This window comes from Lithobates pipiens, unplaced genomic scaffold (assembly GCF_037356315.1).
Source record: "Lithobates pipiens isolate NorthernLeopardFrog02 unplaced genomic scaffold, aLitPip1_a1.2 Scaffold_8, whole genome shotgun sequence".
In the NCBI taxonomy this organism is placed as follows: Eukaryota; Metazoa; Chordata; class Amphibia; order Anura; family Ranidae; genus Lithobates; species Lithobates pipiens.
In genome coordinates, this window is record NW_027507903.1 from 307,532,054 (window position 1) to 307,555,425 (window position 23,372).

Genomic DNA, 23,372 nt, shown 5'->3' on the forward strand with positions numbered 1-23,372 from the left:
TGTATGAGATATAGAAACAGCGGTTCAGTCTATTGGGAGCTTATATCCTTCTATGAGCATTTCTATTCATAATCCTTAAATGTTGGATATTTTTTAATACATTTTGTAATAAAACGTTTGTATGATTTTAACTGAATTGATTTTGTAATATCTGTGGTGGTATCAACAAAATCTATACTCCTCAATATTTTTTTCTTTTTGATTCACCCAGATGAGAATGATGCCCCTTGCCCCACTCCCTCTCCTCCCTCTCCTCCTGGGACACAACACATGTCCCAGGAGGCTGTAAGACCATACACAAAATGTTGCACAAGCTTACGCATGCACAGTGGGAAGAGGCTATGGCTTCCTGAGGAACCATTTCCAAGTTTGTAGCGCTGGGGACCTGCAGCAGTAAGAAGAACAAGCAAGAGTAAGACAGCGCTGAACCCCAGGAACTTTTAAAGAACTGATTTTTCAAAGTCATCGCCAACAGTGATTGCTGTTAAGCTTCACTTGTCTTGAAATATAATCATTTCAGAAAACGTAAGGTATGCAAATGTATGTAAACCCTACAATTTAAATAATTAGAGAAAAAATAATATATAAACATCATAACCATTATATCCTGCTGATACTGTATATATGTACAGTAATTCTGAATGCAATATAGAGACTGTAGCTGCATTTGCATCTGTGATGTTATCACAGCATTTTACCCGACAGAGAGCAAGGGAGTCTCAGATATCATTATGTGTTTTCCTTTATAATACTGTGTTTCCTAATCTGCCAACTGTAGTGGATTCTGTATCACTGACAATGGGGTTCAGTTTTTAATATGGTTGGTTACTGGATTACAGAGGTGTCATGTGACCATTTAAAATGATCAGAGTAATCCCCATTTCACCTTCACTATTAGAGGAATAATGCTGGCCTTGCTAAGAATCATCTTACACGTATGCTTCCAAATCAGGCTTACAGCTCAGAACAAGGAGATGGCATGAGCTGAAGATCTCCTTCTGTCCCCTGAAGGAGAAATACCCAGGGGATACCTAAATTTCCATGGGGATTTATACTTTTTTATTTTATTTTAATTATTTTCATGCTCTGACCCATCTCTGTTGGATTTAGCAGCATTTCTGGGAAGGCACACCGTGAGCCCATCATATTGTACTCAACATGAGCGCGTTGACGGAGGAGGCAGTAGAGAAGTATTTAGATGCCAATCCTGCTTTTGCCAAAACTTACTATGACAGTAAATTCAGATCTGGAATTTTATTTGAGCTACTGAGCGCTGAAAAAACCAATGTGGACTTCAGCACCTATCATGATCTAAGCAGTGTGGAGGAAAGCGAGATAGTCTTTGACCTGATTAGAGGGTTCCAGGAGAACCTCAATGTTGAAAGATGTGTCTTCAATGTACTCAAGAGGCTCTCCTTCATTATTCAGTCAGACCGCATGAGCTTGTTTATGTTCCGTATGAGAAACGGTATAGGCGAGTTAGCCTCCAGACTCTTCAATGTACACAAGGATGCCACCATAGAGGAATGCCTGGTAGTACCAGACTCTGAGATTGTTTTTCCTTTGGATGCTGGCGTGTTGGGATTTGTGGCACAGTCTAAGAAAATAATCAATGTTGAAAATGTGACTGAGGTGAGTAACACAATGGAAAATCTTCTTTAAATGTAATCCAATGTAATTTGCCAATGTTATTCCTTATGGCTTGTAGGAAATTAATTGCTAAGGCCTATAGGCTATTGTACATTTCTACTAGTAAGTCAACATAACTGTATAACAATAATGCAGTGCATGAGTTTAAACAGGTCATGTACAATACACACTAGTGTCTAATCTGGGATTACATCCTTTCTTTATAAAGCAGTTGCACCAAAAGGCCGTGCAGGGTGCCTGTGTCACACTGCAGAATGGAATGTATTTTCTTAGAGCTTTGCCTTGCCTCATCTGAAAAGCGATATAGTTCCCTGTCTGCTGGACAGCAATCAGCTTTAGAAAAAAATGTGTAAAGGGAAGTTTAGTTTTAAAAACACAGTGACCAAGTAACTTTACCATGACAGCAAACATACTCTTATGTAATTCAATAGAAGCCCTGCAGAGCTAAATTGTGTCTGAGTAGATAATCCCATTAAGATGATACAGGTGGAAGGCATGTCAAGGAGAGTCACATTATAACTATTATTGCTCTAAAAAAATGTATTTATTTGATTTTAATAAATACTTGTAGGCCTGCCGTGCCTGTATATTTTAAATTGATAACTAAAACGATTATCTCAAAGCTCATCGTACCCACAGGAATAAATTGTTGAATCCAGTCTTAAGGAATATCATTACAGGATGTTCATTCATTGGGGATCTAAAAACACCAGCAGGGGATTTAAAAATACTGGTATTGACTGTCAGAATCACAATAAATCCATGTAGCGTTCCTTTCTTTTATAATTCTGTAAATACCAATATTGTGGCACTTTGCTCAGGTCTGATTATTGGACACCAGGATCTCTGTTCCTTAATTTTATCATTACATCATCAGTATCTAATAAAAATCAACAGGCCCAAAACATAGCACTGGTGATCAGGCATTAAAGTTTGAAGAAACTTGATCTACAGCCATAGCTTCTTGCAATGTTATAAGGGCTCTATTAGAATAAGCAGAAATTCAGATCCCTCCTGGAGAGCATCCAACATCTTCCAACCTATTCCTCCCTAGTCTGACTGTCCCTGGCCCACCCATTGTATTTCAGTTATTTTAATCACAGGGGCTCATACTCACTTGTGAGTGTTACCTAGGGTGGTCTGCATGTAAATGCAGTCTGCCTAGGAGCTCCCACTCCTCCAGACTGACATATGGCCACCAGTGAATTTTGATTTTCGAACAAGTCTTTCCAAGAGTCAGCCCCCTGCTTGTATCAGGGCTGAGGGCTCTTCAGAGAATTACCGAGGCAGGGGGGCTGTGATGTTTTCAGGAAGCTATGTACAGCACCTCCCACAAGCCATGATCTGCCTGCATTGCAGAGAGAAGCACACAGGGGTCCACTGATGATGTTACTGAAACCTAAATAAGATTTGCAATGAAAGTAGAAAGGTTTTATTTAAAAATGTCATTACCATGTTAATGATGGTAAGGGAGGAACCAGGGAAAATTATTTTTATGCCGATTGAACTTTAGCTTTAAGTGGACATGCAGAGACCAATTTTACCTGTCCCGCCTTTGTAACCATCCTAACCAACAGCCAACAACATACAACTAGCTATCACAAGGTGTTTGAAAGTACCTTCCTCAGTAAGCAATCCAGCCACTATCAGTTTGCTATTTTTCAAGCACATCCATTTAGAACATACCTTACCATCATCACCCCATTATCTATAACTAGAACTAGGTTTCATGAGGCCCACTTCTCGTCATTCACATAACACATTGGTACAAGTATATTTTATTCTTCAACATAATTCTTGGCACAAAGAAGTACAGATGCATCACATTTAACAAACACTTACAACTTATGACAGATGTTACATCATTTTTTAATCTATTAATGTCTTTTTCTATTTTATTTCTGAAAAGGAGACGTTATTGATATAAGCAATATCATGCTATAGGCATATCTTTATATAATCAGTGGTATAATTACCCTGGGAGCCAAAATGGCTCATGTCACTTATACAGTGGCCCTAAACTATCACAATTATCACAACTTATTGCAAGTACTGAGTGCCATTTTTGGGTTGGTGGCTCAAAGGGTTGGGCTGGTGGCTCCGAGCAGAAAACATCCTTTCTACCCAGTATCCAGAATTATGGTGTCTGCCTAGGGAAAACAAGCTAGAGCTTGAATATTTATGGGCCTGAATGTGTTTCTGCACTGAACATTAATGGACTCATTAGATAGGAGCTGCAATGACTATGTGCAAACCACAATGACATATTCCACTGAGCCAGATTCCGGTTTACTGAAGCCAGACAAGAACATGATGGAAGCTGATTAGTTGGTATGAATTTCACATAGTCACTGCAATTCACTTTTAATTTTTAACTCCTAAATATAGGAAAGGCTCTAAACAATATGGGATATAAAATAATGTGTAAATGGCATGGGTAAAACTGTAGTGAACACAGAGGAAACAGCTGCTTCTGGGTCTCTGTGGTGGTCAACCATGATTTCTCCATAACAATTCTTTATAGATATACATCAGCAGTACATTCTGTTACCACAAAGAAGAATTACACTTTTTGTTACACACATTTTGCGATTAGGTCATCTGTTGTGTGAATTTATACTAGGCATATTGGGATTGAAGAAAGATAAATGTTAAAAGTAGCACATTAAAGTCAATACTGGTAATGCAAATGGTTTTTCAATATTAGAATTAGCCCAGTTTGGGAAGTGGATTAAGACTCTTTAGCCCATAGTGCTCCATTACACTGTATACTGTGATTGCTATTTTTCCACGCTGGATAATCTCCACTCCCTAGTCACCACAAGGGCACATAGAAAACAATTTGTTTCCTTTTGCCCCATTTACACCCCACTCTGGGGTAATATGCAGTGCAGTGCACTTGAGGTGAATTTTTCCACACCAAACTGCAGCGTAATGCACCGCACTGTTGTGCAGAGACACAAACAAAGAGTCACGATATGACTTCATATGAAGTTTGAAAAAAAAAGTAAACAGTACAATGTTCTGAAACTCAAATTGCATTGCCCCCTCATGGACCTCACACAGACATGGGGGGTTATTTACGAAAGGCAAATCCACTTTGCCCTGCAAGTTCACTTGAAAGTGCACTGAAAGTGCACTTGGAAGTGCAGTCACTCTAAATCTAAGGGGTAGATTTGACATTTTTTTATTTATTTTATTTTATTTTATTATCCAATTATGTGCAAGCTAAAATGCAGTTTTTTTTTATTTTCCTTGCATGTCCCCCTCGGATCTGCAGTGACTTTACTTCCAAGTGCACTTGCAGTGCAAAGTGGATTTTCCTTTAGTAAATAACCCCACTATCCTTTTATTCTGCAGGCTCGTGTGAGCAAAGCCTTAGACCAGTGATGGCGAACCTTGGCACTCCAGATGTTTTGGAACTTCATTTCCCATGATGCTCATGCACTCTTCATTGTAACTGAGCATCATGGGAAATGTAGTTCCAAAACATCTGGGGTGCCAAGGTTCGCCATCACTGCCTTAGACTCTGCTATAGGGATTACAGAACATTTGGTCTAGTTTACCCATCCTTGAGCAGACTGTTACCGATCTTGACATTTGTAGCTACTTTTACAACAGAGGCTGAATGTCAAAAATGATTATTAGTTGTAAAGAACCTTTTCCCAAAAATACCTGTTGTTACTCCAAAAAAAAAATGCTCCAAAACATTTTTCTGCAGGAATTGTATTAAGACTGGTAGAGGTTTAAATTTGAGGCACTAAATCGGAATTGTTCTTTCTCATGAATTACTAATACAGGTAGGGATGAGCTTTGGGTTCGGCCTGATCATTCATTTGACCACAGCCCATACAGTTTGTTGTTTGAGAAGATAGTGAACTAATGTGGCCATTTTCCCCCATAGCAAGTATTACCAACAATGCACTTCCTGACCTCTGAATTGTGGTGAGATGGCTTAGAAAGCCAATCATTGGAGTTTTCTTATGTGCCAGTCCCCTCCCTAAAAAGAATCAGGGCTCTCAGAAGACTTTGTTCAGTGTATGTTGTAGCAGACACGGGGGTTATTTACAAAAGGCAAATCCACTTTGCACTGAAAGTGCCCTTTCAAGTGCAGTCGCTCTAAATCTGAGGGGTAGATCTGAAATGAGTGGAAGCTCTGCTGATTTTATCATCCAATCAAGTGCAAGCTAAAATTCAGTTTTTTTATTTTACTTGCATGTCCCCCTCGGATCTACAGCGACTTTACTTCCAAGTGCACCTTCAGTGCAAAGTGGATTTTCCTTTAGTAAATAACCCCCATGGTGTAGTTAGGGAAAAGATGACAGACAACACTGAAGCTAGGTGCTAATATTGGTGTCGACTGTTGAAAATGTCTACATTTATGTTGAGTCACAGACAAACTAATCATATGTTGCACAGTGTAATAGCACATTGGGGAGAGTGTTTCCAGTGAAAGTTAGATTCTGCTGGTCATTGAGGAAAATGTCAATAATTACTTTAATGAGTTACAGACACACTTCTGTGTTTTACACACTCCTATAAGATTTGTGAGACATCCTTTTTGTGATATATATATAATTTTTTGTTGATTTTGTATTCAAAGCTGGTTGGTGTTGGTCTTGTTGACAAAATGGCCTAGTCAAAGTATTTAGAGGCCGTGTACTTACTCACTACAAAATGGCCTAGTCAAAGTATTTAGAGGCCGTGTACTTACTCACTACAATATATATATATATATATATATATATATATATGTATATATATATATATATATATATATATATATATATATATATATATATATATATATATATATATATATATATATATATATATATATATATATAGATATAGATATATATATATATATATATATATATATATATATATATATATATATATATATATATGTATATATATATATATATATATATATATATATATATATATAGATAGATAGATAGATATATATATATATATATATATATAGATAGATAGATAGATAGATAGATAGATAGATAGATAGATAGATAGATTTTTTTTTACAGTGAAATAAAATACACAATAATAATTTTTTATTGTTTATGAAAAGCTGGCTGGTTGGTTTCCTGTTGACAAGTCAGTGTAGTCAAAGTATTTAAAGACTAAGTATCTAGTCATTTTAATATTCTGTGTGCTTTTTACAGTGAAATAACCACACTCTTATGTTTATTTCTTGATTTAAAAATGTCTGGTGTGAGTCCTGTTGACAAAGTGGCCTAGTCAAAGTATTTAGAGATTGTATATTTGTATATTTACTCATTACTATATTTTTCTGATTTTTTTACTAAAGTTGAAAAGTGTAAAATCAGGTTCACTTCTGCATAGAAACCAATGAGCTTCTAACCTCGGCTTGTTCAATTAAGCTTTTGTAATAAAACCTGGAGGCTCATTGGTTTCTATGCAGAAGTGAGCCTGATTTTACACTTTTCAACCCTAGTAAATGAACCCCATTGTGTACTTAAAAGTGAGGTATGCCTGTAAATACATTGCTTTTTTATTTCTTGTTTTAAATATGGGTGGAGTGGGTACTGTTAACAAAGCGATCACATAGAATATTCCTTTCTCACACGTTCCTGGAGATGGCCCTGAAGTACATGGGTGCAGGATCTTTTCATTAGGCAATGTGTTGAAGGCCCTCTCTAACATGACATGTGCAGCAGGAAAGGCTATCACCCTCTCTATTGTCCTGCTTATTGTTATCATGAAAAGTAAAACAAAATCCTACATTTTGGGTTGTCCTCAAAAGTGGAAATACTCTAGGGACAGTAGTTCTAGTGACAACCAGGGATTCCCTCACTGAAGGGATTTCCTCTTATCTCTTGTTTTGGCTATGGGACAGGAAGTGAAGGAGAATTCCCTCAATGGGACATAGATGGCAAAAAAAAAAACTGGGGTTATAACAATCTCTCACTCTGCCTTTATTTCTTCTTCGACGAAAGTGATTGTAAGCTATTTTTAGGCCTTGCTGTTCATGTCTGCTGTCTTTATTTGACCAGAGCAGGGGCAGCCTTACTACAAAAAAATTCCAAATCAATTATTTCAAGATAAAAACATAAAATAATAAACAAATGCTAATTTTGAAATATTGTTCCAAACAAATAACATAACATACAAAATACTGTTGGCAGGTTGGAAAATGTCTTGACCAGTATTTGGCCCTCAGCACTATCATAGATAATATTTCTGCTCTTTATATCATTCTATCTTTGACTGTTGGCCTCCCACTCCTCAAATAGAAAGTTCTTATCTGGTTCTGCCTGTGCTTGTGAAATTTTTTTTTTTTTAACATTAGGCATTTCTCTCTCTACTCTCTCTCTTCTACAAGGTGGGATTCTGTGAAGCCATGCAGCCTACTTTTCTTTTTCTTTTGTAATATAAATGTTAAAAAAGTGCAGCACACAGAGGGCAGCTTTGTCTGTGTTAGGTACAAGTGGAAAACCCAAACTCGACTTGTGTCAGAGTGACCAGCATATTTACTTGGGTTTTCCCCTTACAGGTATGCCTCCAGTTCAGTGCAGCCTGACACCAGACTGAATGTAATGGCAGCTATGGAAATGCTGGTGATGAAAGAAGGGGTGCTTTAAGCACACCTATATTGTGCAGAAGTGTGCCGTATGCACCACATGCAGAGGGCAGCTTTGCCGGTTGCAAAAACAAATGAGTGAAATCAAAGCTACATTGTTGGAGGGTGGCAAGCATTTTCTTATTAGATGTTAGCCCTTTCAACCATATCTACAAGACCAGTGGATCAAGCCAGCATCAGGAGATGCAGAAAAGAGATTCTTTTACCTGTGCTCCCACTAGGACTGCCTCTAATTAGGATGACTGAAATGTCCCCTTTGACGTCACCCCAAAGTTCCTTCTCTCCAACATTAGCACCACAACCCTGTTCCTCACCATCAACTCAAAACTCTTTACCACCAGAGCCCCAACCAACCTTCCTTTGTTTGGGCTGTTGCATAGGCTCTTGGGCCCTTGGAAGGGATGTACTGTTCCTGCCCATGCTTGCTGGGCCATATGTCTGTGGTCATGTCGACCTTTCCATTAACCATGTAGTCCAGAGATACAGAGAGGTTATCATTGCACATGCAGGTGAGATCAAGCATGACCTTCTGGGAAAAAATTGCAGCTGGATACAAGCCACTGTGGTGCAGCACAGGTCATAAACTGGCAGGGGAACAACTCCACTAGCTGGAGAACAGCAACTGTAATGTCAGCAGTTTTACCAAGTAGTCTTTGAGACTCTCAGCATTTTTTTATTTTTTCCTGATTCTGTCTGGTCAAGGTTGCTGCTGAGGGGAGGGGTTCGAAGACTTACAGCGAGCTTGGTTCTACTTAGCATGGTCCTATGATGAGCCACTTCCCAGCAGATGTTGCAGTGGATGCAGTCGGCAAATTTCTTTGAGGGGGGATGGAAAGAGAGGAACAAGGAGGAAGAAATATGCAGGCAGGGCTGGGCCAAGGGGTACGCAGAAGAGATGGTTGGACTTGCAACCTATGCTGCTGAACTAGTTCACAGCTCAAGGAAGAGAAGGGTGCTGTGCACTTTGACCCTTTTGCCTTGGGTGCTCAAAGACCTTGTCCTGATTTCATCATGCAGGCCTTTTGCTGCTGACCAGTATAGTTGAGATGCTGCTTCCACTCAACTCTTTGATGCATAGTTATGTGTTTCCTCATACATGTGGTACCCAAATGTATGGTACTTTTACCAAAGCTAATACACTTCAGTCAGAGGCTGCAGACCACAACAGTCTTGTTAGTATCAGAGGCCAACACTGCAGAACTCTTAAATGTTGCTGCCCATTCATGTGCTCGAGTACCATCCTGACGCTAGTCAATTTCTAACAAACGCATACTTGAAATTCATATTTTGAATTTTATGTGAATATTGGAGATGCAGGCATGGGAAGAGTTTCAGGGAATATGTGGCTGGGGTTTTTGAAGTGTTTTGGTGCACTCTGTTTTGACATTTTATAAACTTGACAATGACAGTTTGACTTGAAAATTATTAAATAAGACAATGCATTGTGGTACTGTGAAAGTATACTATCAGACTGATGTGTCATTGAGCAATTTGTCTTAAGTCAATGGCTTAAGAATTAATGAATTCATTATTTATTTATTTTCTATGGCTTCCTATAGCTTTTTATGTTTTGGCTCCACTCCCATCTCTCTGGGATAGATGTGCTTCTATGCATGCTAAGTTTTAAATAGGAAAGCAGGAGGACTGGCAGGAACACCAGGGATTTCCCACGAAGGAAGCAATGCAAAGAGAACAGGATACTTTTTAAAACAAGTACTTTGTACAACAGGCACATACCAAGAATATGAAATTTTGGGGTATCATATTCTTTAACTTGGGCTGTTGTCCCCTCTGGATTTTGTGTCATTTTTTTTTTTATTAGTGGAGATTTAGAAAAAAAATCTATACAGCATGGAGATGCTGTAGGTGCGGAAATCATGAAACATTAAGTAAAGCACTAACACCAAGGGTATTTAGCAAACTTCAAAATAATAACTCCAGTTTGTCAATTTGGACTGTCCCTCCACTGATCAGCATCAGAAAGGGTAGCAGGCAGGGGCGGACTGACCATTGGGCCACTCGGGCACTGCCCGAGGGCCCCGTGCCACTAGGGGGCCCCATCAGGGTTGCCAGCCTCAGTAAAACCAGGGAAAGTATGTAAAAATCTGTTTTTTTTTTTACATCTGCCTCTGAAATGTCCCTTACCGACATCCTTTTGGTCTAAAAATCCAGAGATTATAGCTGCCCCACCTCTCCAGTACCTTCTCAGCCAATAGAAACGTGTCTGTGTATACTGTGTGATTGTATACTGTGTGTGTGTGTGTGTGTGTGTTAATGTATACTGTGTGGCCCCATAGTGTCTGATTGCCCGGGGGCCCCATAATCTCCGATTGCCCGGGGGCCCCATGAGTTGTCAGTCCGCCCCTGGTAGCAGGGAACCTCCTTTTCACCAGCAGGTAGAGAATGATAGTCATATATTCATGGCACACCATCACCCTTCACATGTATTAACAGGACATGTAGGTATTACCAAATCACTTTGTTATTTTGAGTAAAGATGTGCCACTCATCCATAAGAATAAATCTGATCCTTAACTTTTTCATGTGACCTACACCCTAGGCAGCATGGATCACATTGCAACAGTTACTAGGAGCATTGTAGATGTTTCATGTCATTAGACATTGCAAAGGTCTATTGTTATTGTTTTGAAATGTTTGTAAACCCCAGTAATGAACTTCTCTTGTTCACTCCTTTTTGGTCTGTTAAATATACTATTGAAAGCATTTTGCTATATCTGTTTGATAAGTGTAAAAACAACTGGCAAAACAACCATGTAGTGTGTTAGTTTTTATCTAATAAAAAATGCATTTATAGCAGAGGTAAGCTGCCTTTTTTTTACTTTTTCTGCCTTGACATACGCTTTACTTAGAGCATCTTGTGGACTTACAATGAGTTAAGAAGATCAGCAAAGCAAAATCAAGAAGCAAGGCCTGCACACATCACGATCAGACATGGCTGCCTTTACATATTTACAAACTACCGGTATACAGAAAACACTTTTATGAGATTATGAACATTGACATAGGAAGACTAAACCAACATCTTCATGTCTAAATCCAGGGTTGTTTGGTAAAAAAGAGTTTGTATTTTTTTTTGAATGTTCTCTTTTTGAAATGTTTTTTTAAACAAGTTTTAAGCTGACCTATACTCACTTTGCAAACATTATGAAATACAGCTGGAATAACGCCTTTTATCAAAAAGTTGTCCCCAGGTAACCCTGTCATGAAAATGTTTCCAAAGTGCGCATACCTGTGAAATAAGAGAGTGAATTTTTTTTAGTTTAATTTTTTTGGGTTTTACATGCAGTGTAATGTAACAACAAACAAATTCTTCACAAACTAACAAACTTGCCACTTGCTGTGCAATAAAAACATACAAACGCACAATAAAAACATAAGCAGTGACAATTACATAAAGGCATATTATGTACATAAAAATATATAGAGAGTATTGGAGTAACATTGGTTTAAAGAAGTTCTGGATCACCAAATGTTAAACAGGGAAGTGTGAGGGCAAATTTTGAAAAGGGACTTCAATTTGTTTTTCAAAATTGGCTTGCTTCTGAGTTCATATGTTATATTTTACAAACTCAGGATTGCTTTTATCATCTTCTTCCATCCTGAAAAATATGGAGACAACTGTTGTTTCCAGGTTAGGAGTATCATTTTCCTAGCACAGAAAATAATCTACAGGATAGATTGAAGCCCCATACACACTATCAGATTTTCTGCTGATTTTTGTCTTCAGATTTACCAAAACCATGTAGTGCAAGGGCCTGCCTGATTGCATACACATTGAAACTCCTAAGGTTTGACCTCATATTATATGGTTTTGGTAAATCTGAAGGAACAAAATCAGCAGAAAATCTGATAGGCGCTTTAGAATGGCTAGAGATTTCGAATTTCCCAAACATGCCCAGCAGGCTTTTCTTGGGTTTGGAGAGGATGTGTAGTCATATGACTGTTTTGATGACACTAATAATGAGATAGAATGTTTACTTTTAAGGTTGAACATGCTGGCAGAACACCACTCCATTAAGTAGAAGTCATTATCTGAACTTTGCCGTGAAACCAACACTTCTGGGAGTGTTGATCTGCTAGGTCTGCCATATTTCTCACTGATTCCCCCTCTAACCTCCACCTATTACAGGATGCAATAGTGATGTGAAGGTCAGCAGGAGGGATCAGTAAAAGCCGTGGGGAACCCAGGAGATCAATATCCCACAAAGTGTCTGTTTTAGTGTGGATTTCAGAGGAAGAATTCTACAGTAAAGAATAATGTTCTAACAGTGCAGGAAAAAGGTAAATGTTTTCTCTTATTTTGCAGGTACAGGTGTGTGAAAAAGTATTTGCCCCCTTTCTGATTTTTTTTTTGCATATTTAATACACTTAAATGACTCAGATCATCAAACTATTTTTATTATTGCACAAAGATAACTGAGTAAATACAAAATACAGTTTTTAAATGATGGTTTCATTTATTAAGGCAAAAAAGCTGTCCAAACCTGCCTGGCTTTATGTGAAAAAGTAATTTCCCCTAAATCTATTAACTGGTTGTTCCACTCTTGGCGGCAGCAACTGCAATCAAGCTTTGTGATAACTGGCAATGAGTCTTTCCCATCTTTTGGCCCACTCTTCTTTGCAGAATTGTTTTAATTCAGCCCCATTGGAGGGTTTTCCAGCATGAACGGCCTGTGTAAGGTCATGATGCAGCATCTCAATTGGATTTAAGTCCGGGCTTTGACTAGGCCACTCCAAAACCTATATTTAGCTTTGTTTGGACCATTTGGAGGTGGACTTGCTGTTTTGGATCATTTTCCTCCTGCATAACCCAAGTGCACTTGAGCTTGAGTTCACGAACTGATGGCCAGACATTCTCCTTTAGGATTTTCTGGTAGAGCTCAGAATTCATGGTTCCATCAATTATGATAAGTCTTCCAGGTCCTGAAGCTGCAAAGCAGCCCCAGATCATCACGCTACCACCATGTCTGACTGTTGGTATGATGTTCTTGTTGAACATCAGCATGAAATGCTGTATTAGTTTTATGCCAGATGTAACGTGACAGACACCTTCCAAAAAGTAAAATGTTTGTCTCATCAGTCAACAGAATATTTGCCTAAAAGTCTTGGGGATAATCAAGATTTTTTTTAGATTGTGGCATGATGTGTGGCTTTTTGTGATCTGTTATGCCGCGTACACACGATCGGACTATCCACCGGATTTAGTCCGGCGCACCAGAGGCCGCTGGACAATTCGATCGTGTGTGGGCTCCAGCGGACTTTTTCTTCCCAAAAGTCCGGCGGACTTAGAAAGAAGACTTGCTTCAAAATTGTCCGCCAGACTCGGCTTTCTAGTGGACAATCCTCTCATCTGTGTGCTAGTTCGCTGAAGGAGAAAGCCAGGCTCCTCCACTAGCAAAATAGAGTAAAAAGAGCAGAAGATAGCGGAGGAGCCCGGCGAGAAGAACCGGAAAGCGTGGAGAAGTCGGAAGAAGACCCCCGAAGTCAGAAGAAGACCCCCGAAGTCGGAAGAAGACCCCCAGAGCTGCCTAATAAATGACTGTGTAGTGTGTGCTTTCTTATTGACACTTTTTCCCCATGTGAATGGGTAGCGGTACAATGTACCCCATACTCATTCACATAGGGTGGGGGGCTGGGATCTGGGGGCCCCCTTATTAAAGGAGGCTCCCGGATTCCGATAAGCCCACAGACCCCAACAACCAATGACCAGGGTTGTTGGGAAGAGGCCCCTGTCCTCATCAACATGGGGACAAGGTGCTTTGGGGTGGGGGGGCCGCAGGGCGCCCCCCTTCCCAAAAGCACCCACCCCACATGTTGAGGGCATGTGGCCTGGTACGGTTCAGGGGCGCTCGCTTGTCCCCACCCCCTGTCTTGACCAGCTGGGCTGCGTGCTCGGATAAGGGTCTGGTATGGACTTTGGGGGGACCCCCACGCCATTTTTCAGCGTAGGGGTTACCCTTAAAACCCATACCAGATGATGGGGCTCGCAAGGTGTGAATCTCGCCGATGGAAGCGGCGAGATTGACTTCCTCCTCTAGTTCCGTCGTACCTGAAGTCATGTTCAAAATGAACGGACTTTAGTCTGTGTGTGGGCTAGTCCGTTCATTTGGAAAGTCCGTCGGACCTCCACCGAAAGTCCGGCTGATTGTCTGCCGGAAAGTCAGTTCGTGTGTGGTTGTGTGTGTGCAAGTCCGCTCATTCGGAAAGTCTGGCGGACCTTCGCTGCAAAGTCCGGCGGATAGTCCGATCATGTGTACATGGCATTAGTGTGCTTTACTTTGTCAGACAGCTTCTATTTATGTGATTTCTTGATTCAACAGGTCTGGCAGTAATTAGGCCTGGGTGTGGCAAGTGAAATTTAACTCAGCTTTCCAAAAAATGTTGGTTAATCACAGTTAATTCATGATTCAGCATGGGAGTGGGCAATTCATTTTTCACATAGGGTCAGGCAGGTTTAAACAGCTTTTTTCCTTTAATAAATGAAATAATAATTTAAAAACTGCATCTTGGATTTACTTGGGTTATGTTTGTGTAATATTAAAATTTGTTTGATGATCTGAATCATTTAAGTGTGAGAAACATGCAAAAAAAATGTAATCAGGAAGGGGGCAAAAACTTTTTCACACAACTGTTTGCCTATTTAGGATTTTTTTTTTGTCATGACAGGATCATTTTAAGGTATGTCTAAATTCCAGAGCAAAATATAATATGCTGCAGTTTACTAGTCCATAGATGTGGTGGCTGGGTTAGTTTCCTTTTTTTAGGATAAATACATTTTCTGCATGTACATATGGATCCATAGCTAGGGACTGGTAGGCTTCAATATATGAAAATGTTTATAATGTTGCAATTGGGCATCAGTGGCATCAATGGCATCAGTCACTCCTTGCAAACAGTTCTATGATGTCCAGCAGCTGGAGGACAGTGCAGAGGAATGGTTTTCAGGAAGATGATCATGCTACCCACTGCTTCTTCAGAAAAATGCAGACACATATTTGTGGTGTGCAAGAGGTGGACCAAGGTGGACCAATGGATGCTCTAGTGGGGCTCCTAGGTGCTGCAAAAAAATGGTCATGGGTTTTCTCTTGCTGTACTGCAAGCACTGTAACATGGGGAAAATCTGATTCATTCCATAATCTGTCATTTTAGCATTATCATCACAAATAACAATATTTCTAATGAAGTTACAGTTCAATTTTATTTGTTCAAGGGCTTAAATTAAACTTACTTTTTATATGTTCTTAATCTGAACATGTGAAGAGTTGTAGTCGACATAGTGTTTGTAAAACTACACACTACACAGTAGCACTTTACACCGCCGCTACTTTGATAATGGTGCAAAAGTAAACATCCAATTGCTAACTTCCACAAGCAAGAGATGTAAGTCTGTAATAATATGACAAAATAAATACTCTGTGTCAGTTAACACTTGGCAAGTGACACAAGCAAAAAGCTAATTTTACATCTCACCTAACCACTTGCCACTCAAGGAAGTCCATGGACATCCTTGAGTTGCAGTGGTTATACCAGGATGATGTCTACAGCTACAGGTATCACCCCAGTATCTTTGTTTTCACCCGGTGATTGTCTTTTTGGTAAAAGCGATCCTAGCAGCTAATTAGCCACTGTATCTCTTTACAGGCAGCAAGAAGGGGATGCCCCCCCCCCTTCTGCTGCTTTTCTGGGCTCTCCCATCCTACCAGGGAACACGAATTTTGTCGGAAACTGGTGTTGCATACACACGGTCGGACAAAGTTGTCAGAAAATCCGATCGTTCAGAACGTGATGCCGTTTGTTACGACGGGACTACATTCAGGCTAGTAGCCAATAGCTTTGGTCTCTTAATTTGATCTGAGCATGAGTGTCACTTTTTCCGATTGGAATTCTCTACAAAAGATCGGACAAAATCCGATTGGATCATGTTGTCGGAAAATTTTATATCCAGCTCTCAAACTTTGTTGGTCGGACATTCCGACGGAAAAAGTTAGATGGAGCCCACACACCGTCGGATTATCTGACAACACGGTCAAATCAGACATTTTCCATCAGAATGTCCGACCGTGTGTACAAGGGCATAGACAGCTGTTATGAAAACAGGTACCTGGAATACTTCTTATTTCTATTCCCTTGACATCTGTTAAATTTTCGATTTTTCTTCCCCAGTGGCAATGATCCCCAGGACAAATAGAGACAAAAACAGCAATAAAACCTAGGCATATAACATGCTTTTCAAAAACTAGAAAAAAAACTGCTTTATATACACTTTAAGAGATGGTTGGAATGTTAGTGATCCAATGGGAACATTTTTTTTTATATACTAAAGCAGGTTAAGAAAATAGAAGCAAACTGTCACATAGAAGTGCCTACCATAAATGGCAATCTATAGAGTGGTATGTAAAAATATAAATCAGTTCAAACTATTTTTAATTACATTTTTATTTGATCTTGAAGTCTGCCCATTCCTCTACTGCACATATTAAATTAAACATGCAGGGCTACTACCCCCTTGCCCCAATCAGCCCAATAGAAACCACCTGCATTCTGTATAATTGCCTCTGCAAGCCGCTACACACATGTAATCCAAGAAGAAAGTCAGCATCGAGCTGAAGATCTGTAATCGGGTATTCGTTTATTGTGAAGAAACAGTATACAGTCACATAGAAAGATACTCATTTTAGCCACGACTAAGTCCTAACTGGCCAAAATGCAAATGATTTTTATGTGTTACTTTACAACAAACAGATACTCCATTACAGATCTTCACCTGGGTGTGGGCTTTCTTTTAGGAATACATCTACTGCACATATTGTGCTGTAGATCAGCTGGCTTTTGAACTGGGAAAGCCAATGTAGGAACTAGAGAATCTATGATGGACCCTTTTCTTTAGTAAATTTAATTGGATAAGAAAAAATGTAAGCAAGGTTCAAATCTGCTAATGAATGAAGCATTTGCTATTGTGAGAGTATGATATTGATTGGAAGAAAGGAAGGAAGGATGAAAAGGAAGGTAGATATTTATTCTACCATTTTTTCCTGCTGGACTCTTTAATCATCCAGCAAAGATGAAATGTGAAGGCTTCTTCCCTAATATCTGTTCAACTGTGCATCTATACAAAAAAAGGTGACTGCCCCAACTTATAACTGGTCTTCACAGCAAGGAGCACTGGAAGGGCAAACGCTTATCAAATAAAACCAAGTAATTCCCAAGCTCAACTTACCAACTAGCCTGTGACATAAGCTGTATTTGCCAATGTGTGCAACTAAACTCCTGTCTTTAACGCATACTGTTTGACAGGTCAATTTGGTTGGTCACGGGCTGGTTGGTAAATTGAGCTTGGAAATGACTTGGTTTTATTTGACAACTGTGCAGCTACACAATTAACAAGATCATCAACAAGACACACAAGAAAATTAAGCATTTTCATTTTACATATTTTTTTTTTGTTTTAAATATTTAAAATGAGAATCAATTCTCCTGAACCATGCTCATCCTTTAGGGACAACATTTTATGAATGTGGATGAATTTTTTTCCTGAATATAAAATGGAAGCAATATTACATACATAATATTGTTTTGTAAGCTTTTTATCCATTTTAGAGTTAAAAAGTTGCCAATCTTCGGAAGTTGCTGGCTGAATTTTCCAGTAGGAAAAATGTACTAGAGAAAAGCATGTTGCTATACTACTATCTACCAGTTGGGAGACTTCTTGATACTAATAAATTCACTTTATTATGTGTTTTGCAATAGCTTTTTTCACTACTTTTTCCTGCATATCAGAAATAATCAAGCAATCATGCAAAAATGGAGTTCTGATTTTTGCAGACTTCATAGGTTCTATGTTTGTTTCAGATCAGTGAATCATTAAAAGTGAGATCAGAATGTATGCAGCATTTGCTATCTTTTCAGGCCTGCAGTCTGTTGCAATTCTAATCCTGTCACATAACATGTAAAGGTCTTTGACGAATGGGAGTGAATGACACAATGACAAATATTCCTGTAAATGTTAATTTTCCAGAGTAAGTCATCTTATACAGCTGCTGTCAAAATTACATCTTTATGGGTCTCTTGTTTTTAAGTTCCTAACATTTCAGAGCTTTAAATATCTCTAGACAATATACTGTAGAGGTTCTGTCAGTAAAATGTTCTTCTAGCAGAGGTCTGAACTTCATGTTTGTGCTATGACTCAGATCTTGGTATATATGTCTTAATTTTTTTGTTTGTGAAAAAATAAGTTGTGTGCAACTTGCATAGTATGCCAATAATATATTGTAAGTTATCAATGTGTTCAGTTACATCGGGTGTCCACATCAGAGTGCCCCCTTATATCAGATTTCTCTATCAAAGTGCACCTTACATCAGGTGTCCCCATCAGAGTTCCCCCTTATATCAGATGTCCCCATTAGAGTGCCTCCTTACATCAGGTGTCCCTATCTGAGTGCCCCTTACAACAGATGTCCCCATTAGAGTGCCCCTTACATCAAGTGTCCCCATCAGAGGGCCTCCTTACATCCTTACATTAAATAACCCCATTAGAGTGCCCCTTACACCAGATGTCCCCATTAGAGTGCCCCTTACATCAGGTACCCTTATCAGAGTGCCCCTTACATCAGATGTCCCCATCAGAGTGCCCCCTTACATCAAATGTCCCCATTAGAGTGCCCCCTTACATCAGATGTCCCCATTAAAGTGCCCCCTACATCGGGTGTCACCATTAAACTGCCCCTTACATCAGGTGTCCTCATCAGAGTACTCTCTACATCAAGTGTCCCCATTAGAGTGCCCATCTACATCAGATGTCCCCATTAGAGTGCCCCTTACATCAGATCCCCCCATTAGAATACCCCTTGAGATCAGATGTCCCCATTAGAATGCCCCCTTACATCAGATGTCCCCATTAAAGTGCCCCCTTACATCGGGTGTCACCATCAAAGTGCCCCTTACATCAGATGTCCCTTACATCAGGTGTACTCATCAGAGTGCCCCCTTACATCAGATGTCCCCATTAGAGTGCCCCTTACATCAAGTGTTCCCATCAGAGTGCCCATTTACATTAAATGTCCCCATTAGAGTTCCCCCTTACATCAGATGTCCCCATTAGAGTGCCCCCACATTGGGTATCACCATTAAACTGCCCCTTACATCAGGTGTCCTCATCAGAGTGCTCTCTACATCAAGTGTCCCCATTAGAGTGCCCTCTACATCAGATGTCCCCATAAGAGTCCCCCTTACATCAGATGTCCCCATTAGAGTTGTCCCCATCAGAGTGCCCCTTACATCAGAGTGTCCCCTTACATCAGATGTCCCCATCAGAGTGCCCCTTTACATCAGGGGTCCTCATCAGAGTGCCCTTTTAGTACTAGGCAGGCAGAGGGTGGGAGGCAGGAGTTGAAGCAGGCTGCCGGTCTGCTTGTAGTAAATTCCACCTCCTGTCTCCTGCAATGCCCTGTGGGTACAGGGCATACACATGACATCATTGGTATGCTAGGGCACCTAAGGTTCTAAGGACCAATCATTGCAGAGGAAAGGGGGGGGGGGTGGAACCTGTGCTAAAGACTAGCTGGCTGACCAGAGACAGAACTATCATTTGGTGGGGACAAGCCATTTCCTAGCTGGAGACTGTATGGAAAATCCTATGGAACCATATGGTTGCCTCCTTCTGGAGGGAGTAGCTAATCGAGAAGATCAGAAAATCCTGTATTAATAGCCAATGGGTCCTAATAATAAGTTGGATCCCCTTCTGTGATCTCGCAGTTCTTTAGCATTTTCAATCCATAACATTTTTGCAAACATCAGTTGCAGATATTTATGGCTCATAGTTCTTTTCACATATATGCTGGGTTGACATGATTGCATAATAGCCCCAAAGATTTCACAATTGCATGGGGTGTGAGCTATATTCTTGTATTAGCTCTCTGCTTTTAAACAATGATCCATTTCACAATTTCATTTGTGTTCCACCCCCTTATTCTGTGACTTCTATCATGTGACCACTGTAATTGACACACGTATGTATGTTAGAAGTGAAGCTTGACATAAACATATGTGTGGTATAATTTCTTATTTTGTGTTTTTTAAAAGGAAAAAAAAATGAAAACAGCTCGGTTTACATGCTGGCCAAAGTTTTAGCCAAATGTCTGTGAACACATGAGAATCTCATATGACTTTCCATTAGCAGTACTCTGTAAAAAGCTGGTCTCTGTGTATTCCATGTATAGAAGGCTATTGCTTTATTTAAAACTCTTAGCTTTATTCATCTCTAACAGTATAGTAGGCACCAAACCTCCAGCACTGAGACTGATACTGCATACACACGACCGGACTTTCCAGCAGAAAAGGTCTGACTGTCTTCCCGACGGGCTTTCGACGGAGTTACGATGGACTTGCCCACACATGAATAGAATAAAGTCCTTTAGAAAGTCTGTTTGTTTTGAACGTGATGGCGTACGATGGGACTAAGAAAGGAAGTTCACTAGCCAGTAGCCAATAACTGCCCTTGCGTTGTATTTGGTCCGTCAAACCAGCATACAGATGAACGGTTTTCCCAATAGGAATTGAGTCCGTCGGACAAATTTGAAACATGTTCTATTTCTAGGTCCGTCAGAATTTTTTAAAGAAAAATTATCAGATTATCTGTCGGACCAATTCTGCCGGAAAGTCCGGTCGTGTGTACGTGGCTTTACACTCCCGGCTCCCATACATTTTATACAGTGAAGCATGATGGGTCATTAGCTACTTACCACATCCATTTATAAAATGTCTTCTATGCTTTTAACAGAATACAAAGCATTCTGTGATTCAATGAGGTGAGATTGTTATGGTCATCTGCACCTCCCCTCCTTCCTTCACAAAATACCTTGTATGGAATGGAATTGGTGGTGTGGTGGATCTGAGGAATTAACTAGATTTTCCTGCCAATTTTCCAAAAATCCACAAAAGGGCTCACCAAAATGCCCTGAGAACTCTGCCTGGGAAATACTGCCAAAATGTAGCCTATTATGCTGCTGGACTTTGCCCCTGTTGGGGGTGGCTGTCAGGGTTCCCTGAGGGGCTAGGAACCTGAGGACTCTGATGGACTTTCAGCCACCAGCTATGGACTTACTGCTTTTAAGGATCATTGGCAATCATGGATTCTAAGGGCACTTACTACCTCTGTGGAGTACTTGCCTTCATGGACTCTAGCTTTAACAGACTGCTTATGAACATGTTGCTAACTCAGGTATGATCACCCAAAGGGCACTAGAGCACCTCTGTACAGGATTTCATGTAAGAAGTTGCCTTGCAAAAACGGTTCGTCTGTGTTTGCATTTCTTCATTAAATACTGTTTGTGTTCCTTTAAATGCCTGGTCTGAGGTCTCTGTAAATGGTGCATTGAATGGCGTATCCAAAGAACAGGACTTACATGAAGAGGACTGTAGGTTAGAGGAGATATAGTACATTTAACCCAGCATGTTGTTTGATGTCTATTGTAGGCTATAGTGTCATTGCTAGGGACAACGGTACACGTGACAAGGCAACAAACCTGCCAGGGAATGGGTGACTTGGCGTAGAATGACTGTTTCTCTGGTAGTTAATGGGGTTAAGTGCTTTCCACCTTCACTTGGGGCCGGTTTGGCACATATTGGGACAGGATCCATGGCACAGCGCACATAGGAATCTGGTCTGGAAATCAAGGAATAGTGTGCTATGTAGATAGGGGGCCCCTGAGAGTCGGTTTAAGCACATTATTTTTTAATGAGGTTCATTTCCTCTATGCAGTAATTACTATGGACATGTTACTGGGAGTGAGTTGATAGGTATTGCTGGGTTGGTGGATGCTGGTGCAGGCTCTGCTGCACTGGTTCCTAAATGCTTTGCACCTGGAAGTTTGTGTTCTCTAACTGTAGTAATGTCTAGAGTGTTAACAGTACAGCAAGCTAGCCTTGGGTTGCTAGAGGATTAACTGTGTTTATTGTGGTTCATTTCTAAGTCTGGGGTTTTGCTTTAATGCTGATTTTCGCCTGACTGCAAACTCCTGCCTAGAACCTAGGCCAGTGATGGTGAACCTTGGCACCCCAGATGTTTTGGAACTACATTTCCCATGATGCTCATGCACTCTGCAGTGTAGTGGAGCATCATGGGAAATGTAGTTCCAAGACATCTGGAGTGCCAAGGTTCGCCATCACTGACCTAGGCAATTAGCCAGTGTAGTTCTTAGTGTCCCCACTGGGGCATCTAAGCCCTGCCCACCTGGCATAGTCTGCAGCATAACAGCCTACATTTTGGTAGCATTTCCCAGGCACAGTTTTTATGGGATTACAGTGAGCCCTTTATGTGGGTCTCCAGGAAACTGGACAGAAAATCTAGCCAATCAATTGCTCAGATTCACAACACATCTACATTGTAACAATTTGCAAATGGCTGAGCTCAGATAAGAAAAGCAGGAACTCAAAAAAGGAAAAACATTAACCCTTTTGTAGACACCTGTCTACAAACAGACTTAGTGGCCAAATCATGAAAATAAAAGAAAGCCTAAAAAAGAAAACGAATGCAGCAGTCACATTTTAGAATTGTTAAGCTGCAGTAAAATACATGTTTGCTTTTGGGTTTTATAATAATGCTTTTATGTATATGTTTTGCTACATAGACACTACCTTGGAAGCTGCAGGTTATTGTTGATTAGGGATGAGCTTCGTGTTCGAGTCGAACGTACGTTCGACTCGAACATTGGCTGTTCGGCCGTTCGGCGAATTCCGAACGTTTGGGCCGTTCGCGTCAAAATTCGAGTGACGCGCGCGCGGACCACAATGCACTGCGGTGGCGCAGTGCATTGCTGCCCCATGATTGGCCAAGCATGCACTGTGACCCCGCATGCTTGGCCAATCGCAGCGCCGGCAGCGAGGAGAGCCATGATTGGCCACAAGCATCCTGCCTGTGGCCAATCATAGCTCAGGCTGTGTAGTGCACGCCCCACACTATATAAGGCCGCCTTTGAGGCGGCCTCGTGTAGTGTGTTACTTAGCATCTGAAGCAGTGGGTGTTCTGTGTACCTTCAACACAGTACACACCAATCGTTTTTGGCTGATTTCCTATCTTGCT

At 40.4% G+C, this 23,372-nt stretch overlaps 1 protein-coding gene across 1 annotated transcript in view; it reads left to right on the forward strand.

The window, feature by feature from the left end:
- The first annotated feature begins 912 nt into the window (after positions 1-912).
- Positions 913-23,372, forward strand: part of PDE6A (phosphodiesterase 6A) — a 144,083-nt gene continuing 121,623 nt past the window's right edge. The window contains exon 1 of the mRNA XM_077472697.1: positions 913-1,632. Coding sequence (XP_077328823.1) covers positions 1,159-1,632 — 474 coding nt within the window. The 5' untranslated portion in view covers positions 913-1,158. The remainder of the gene's footprint in view (positions 1,633-23,372) is intronic.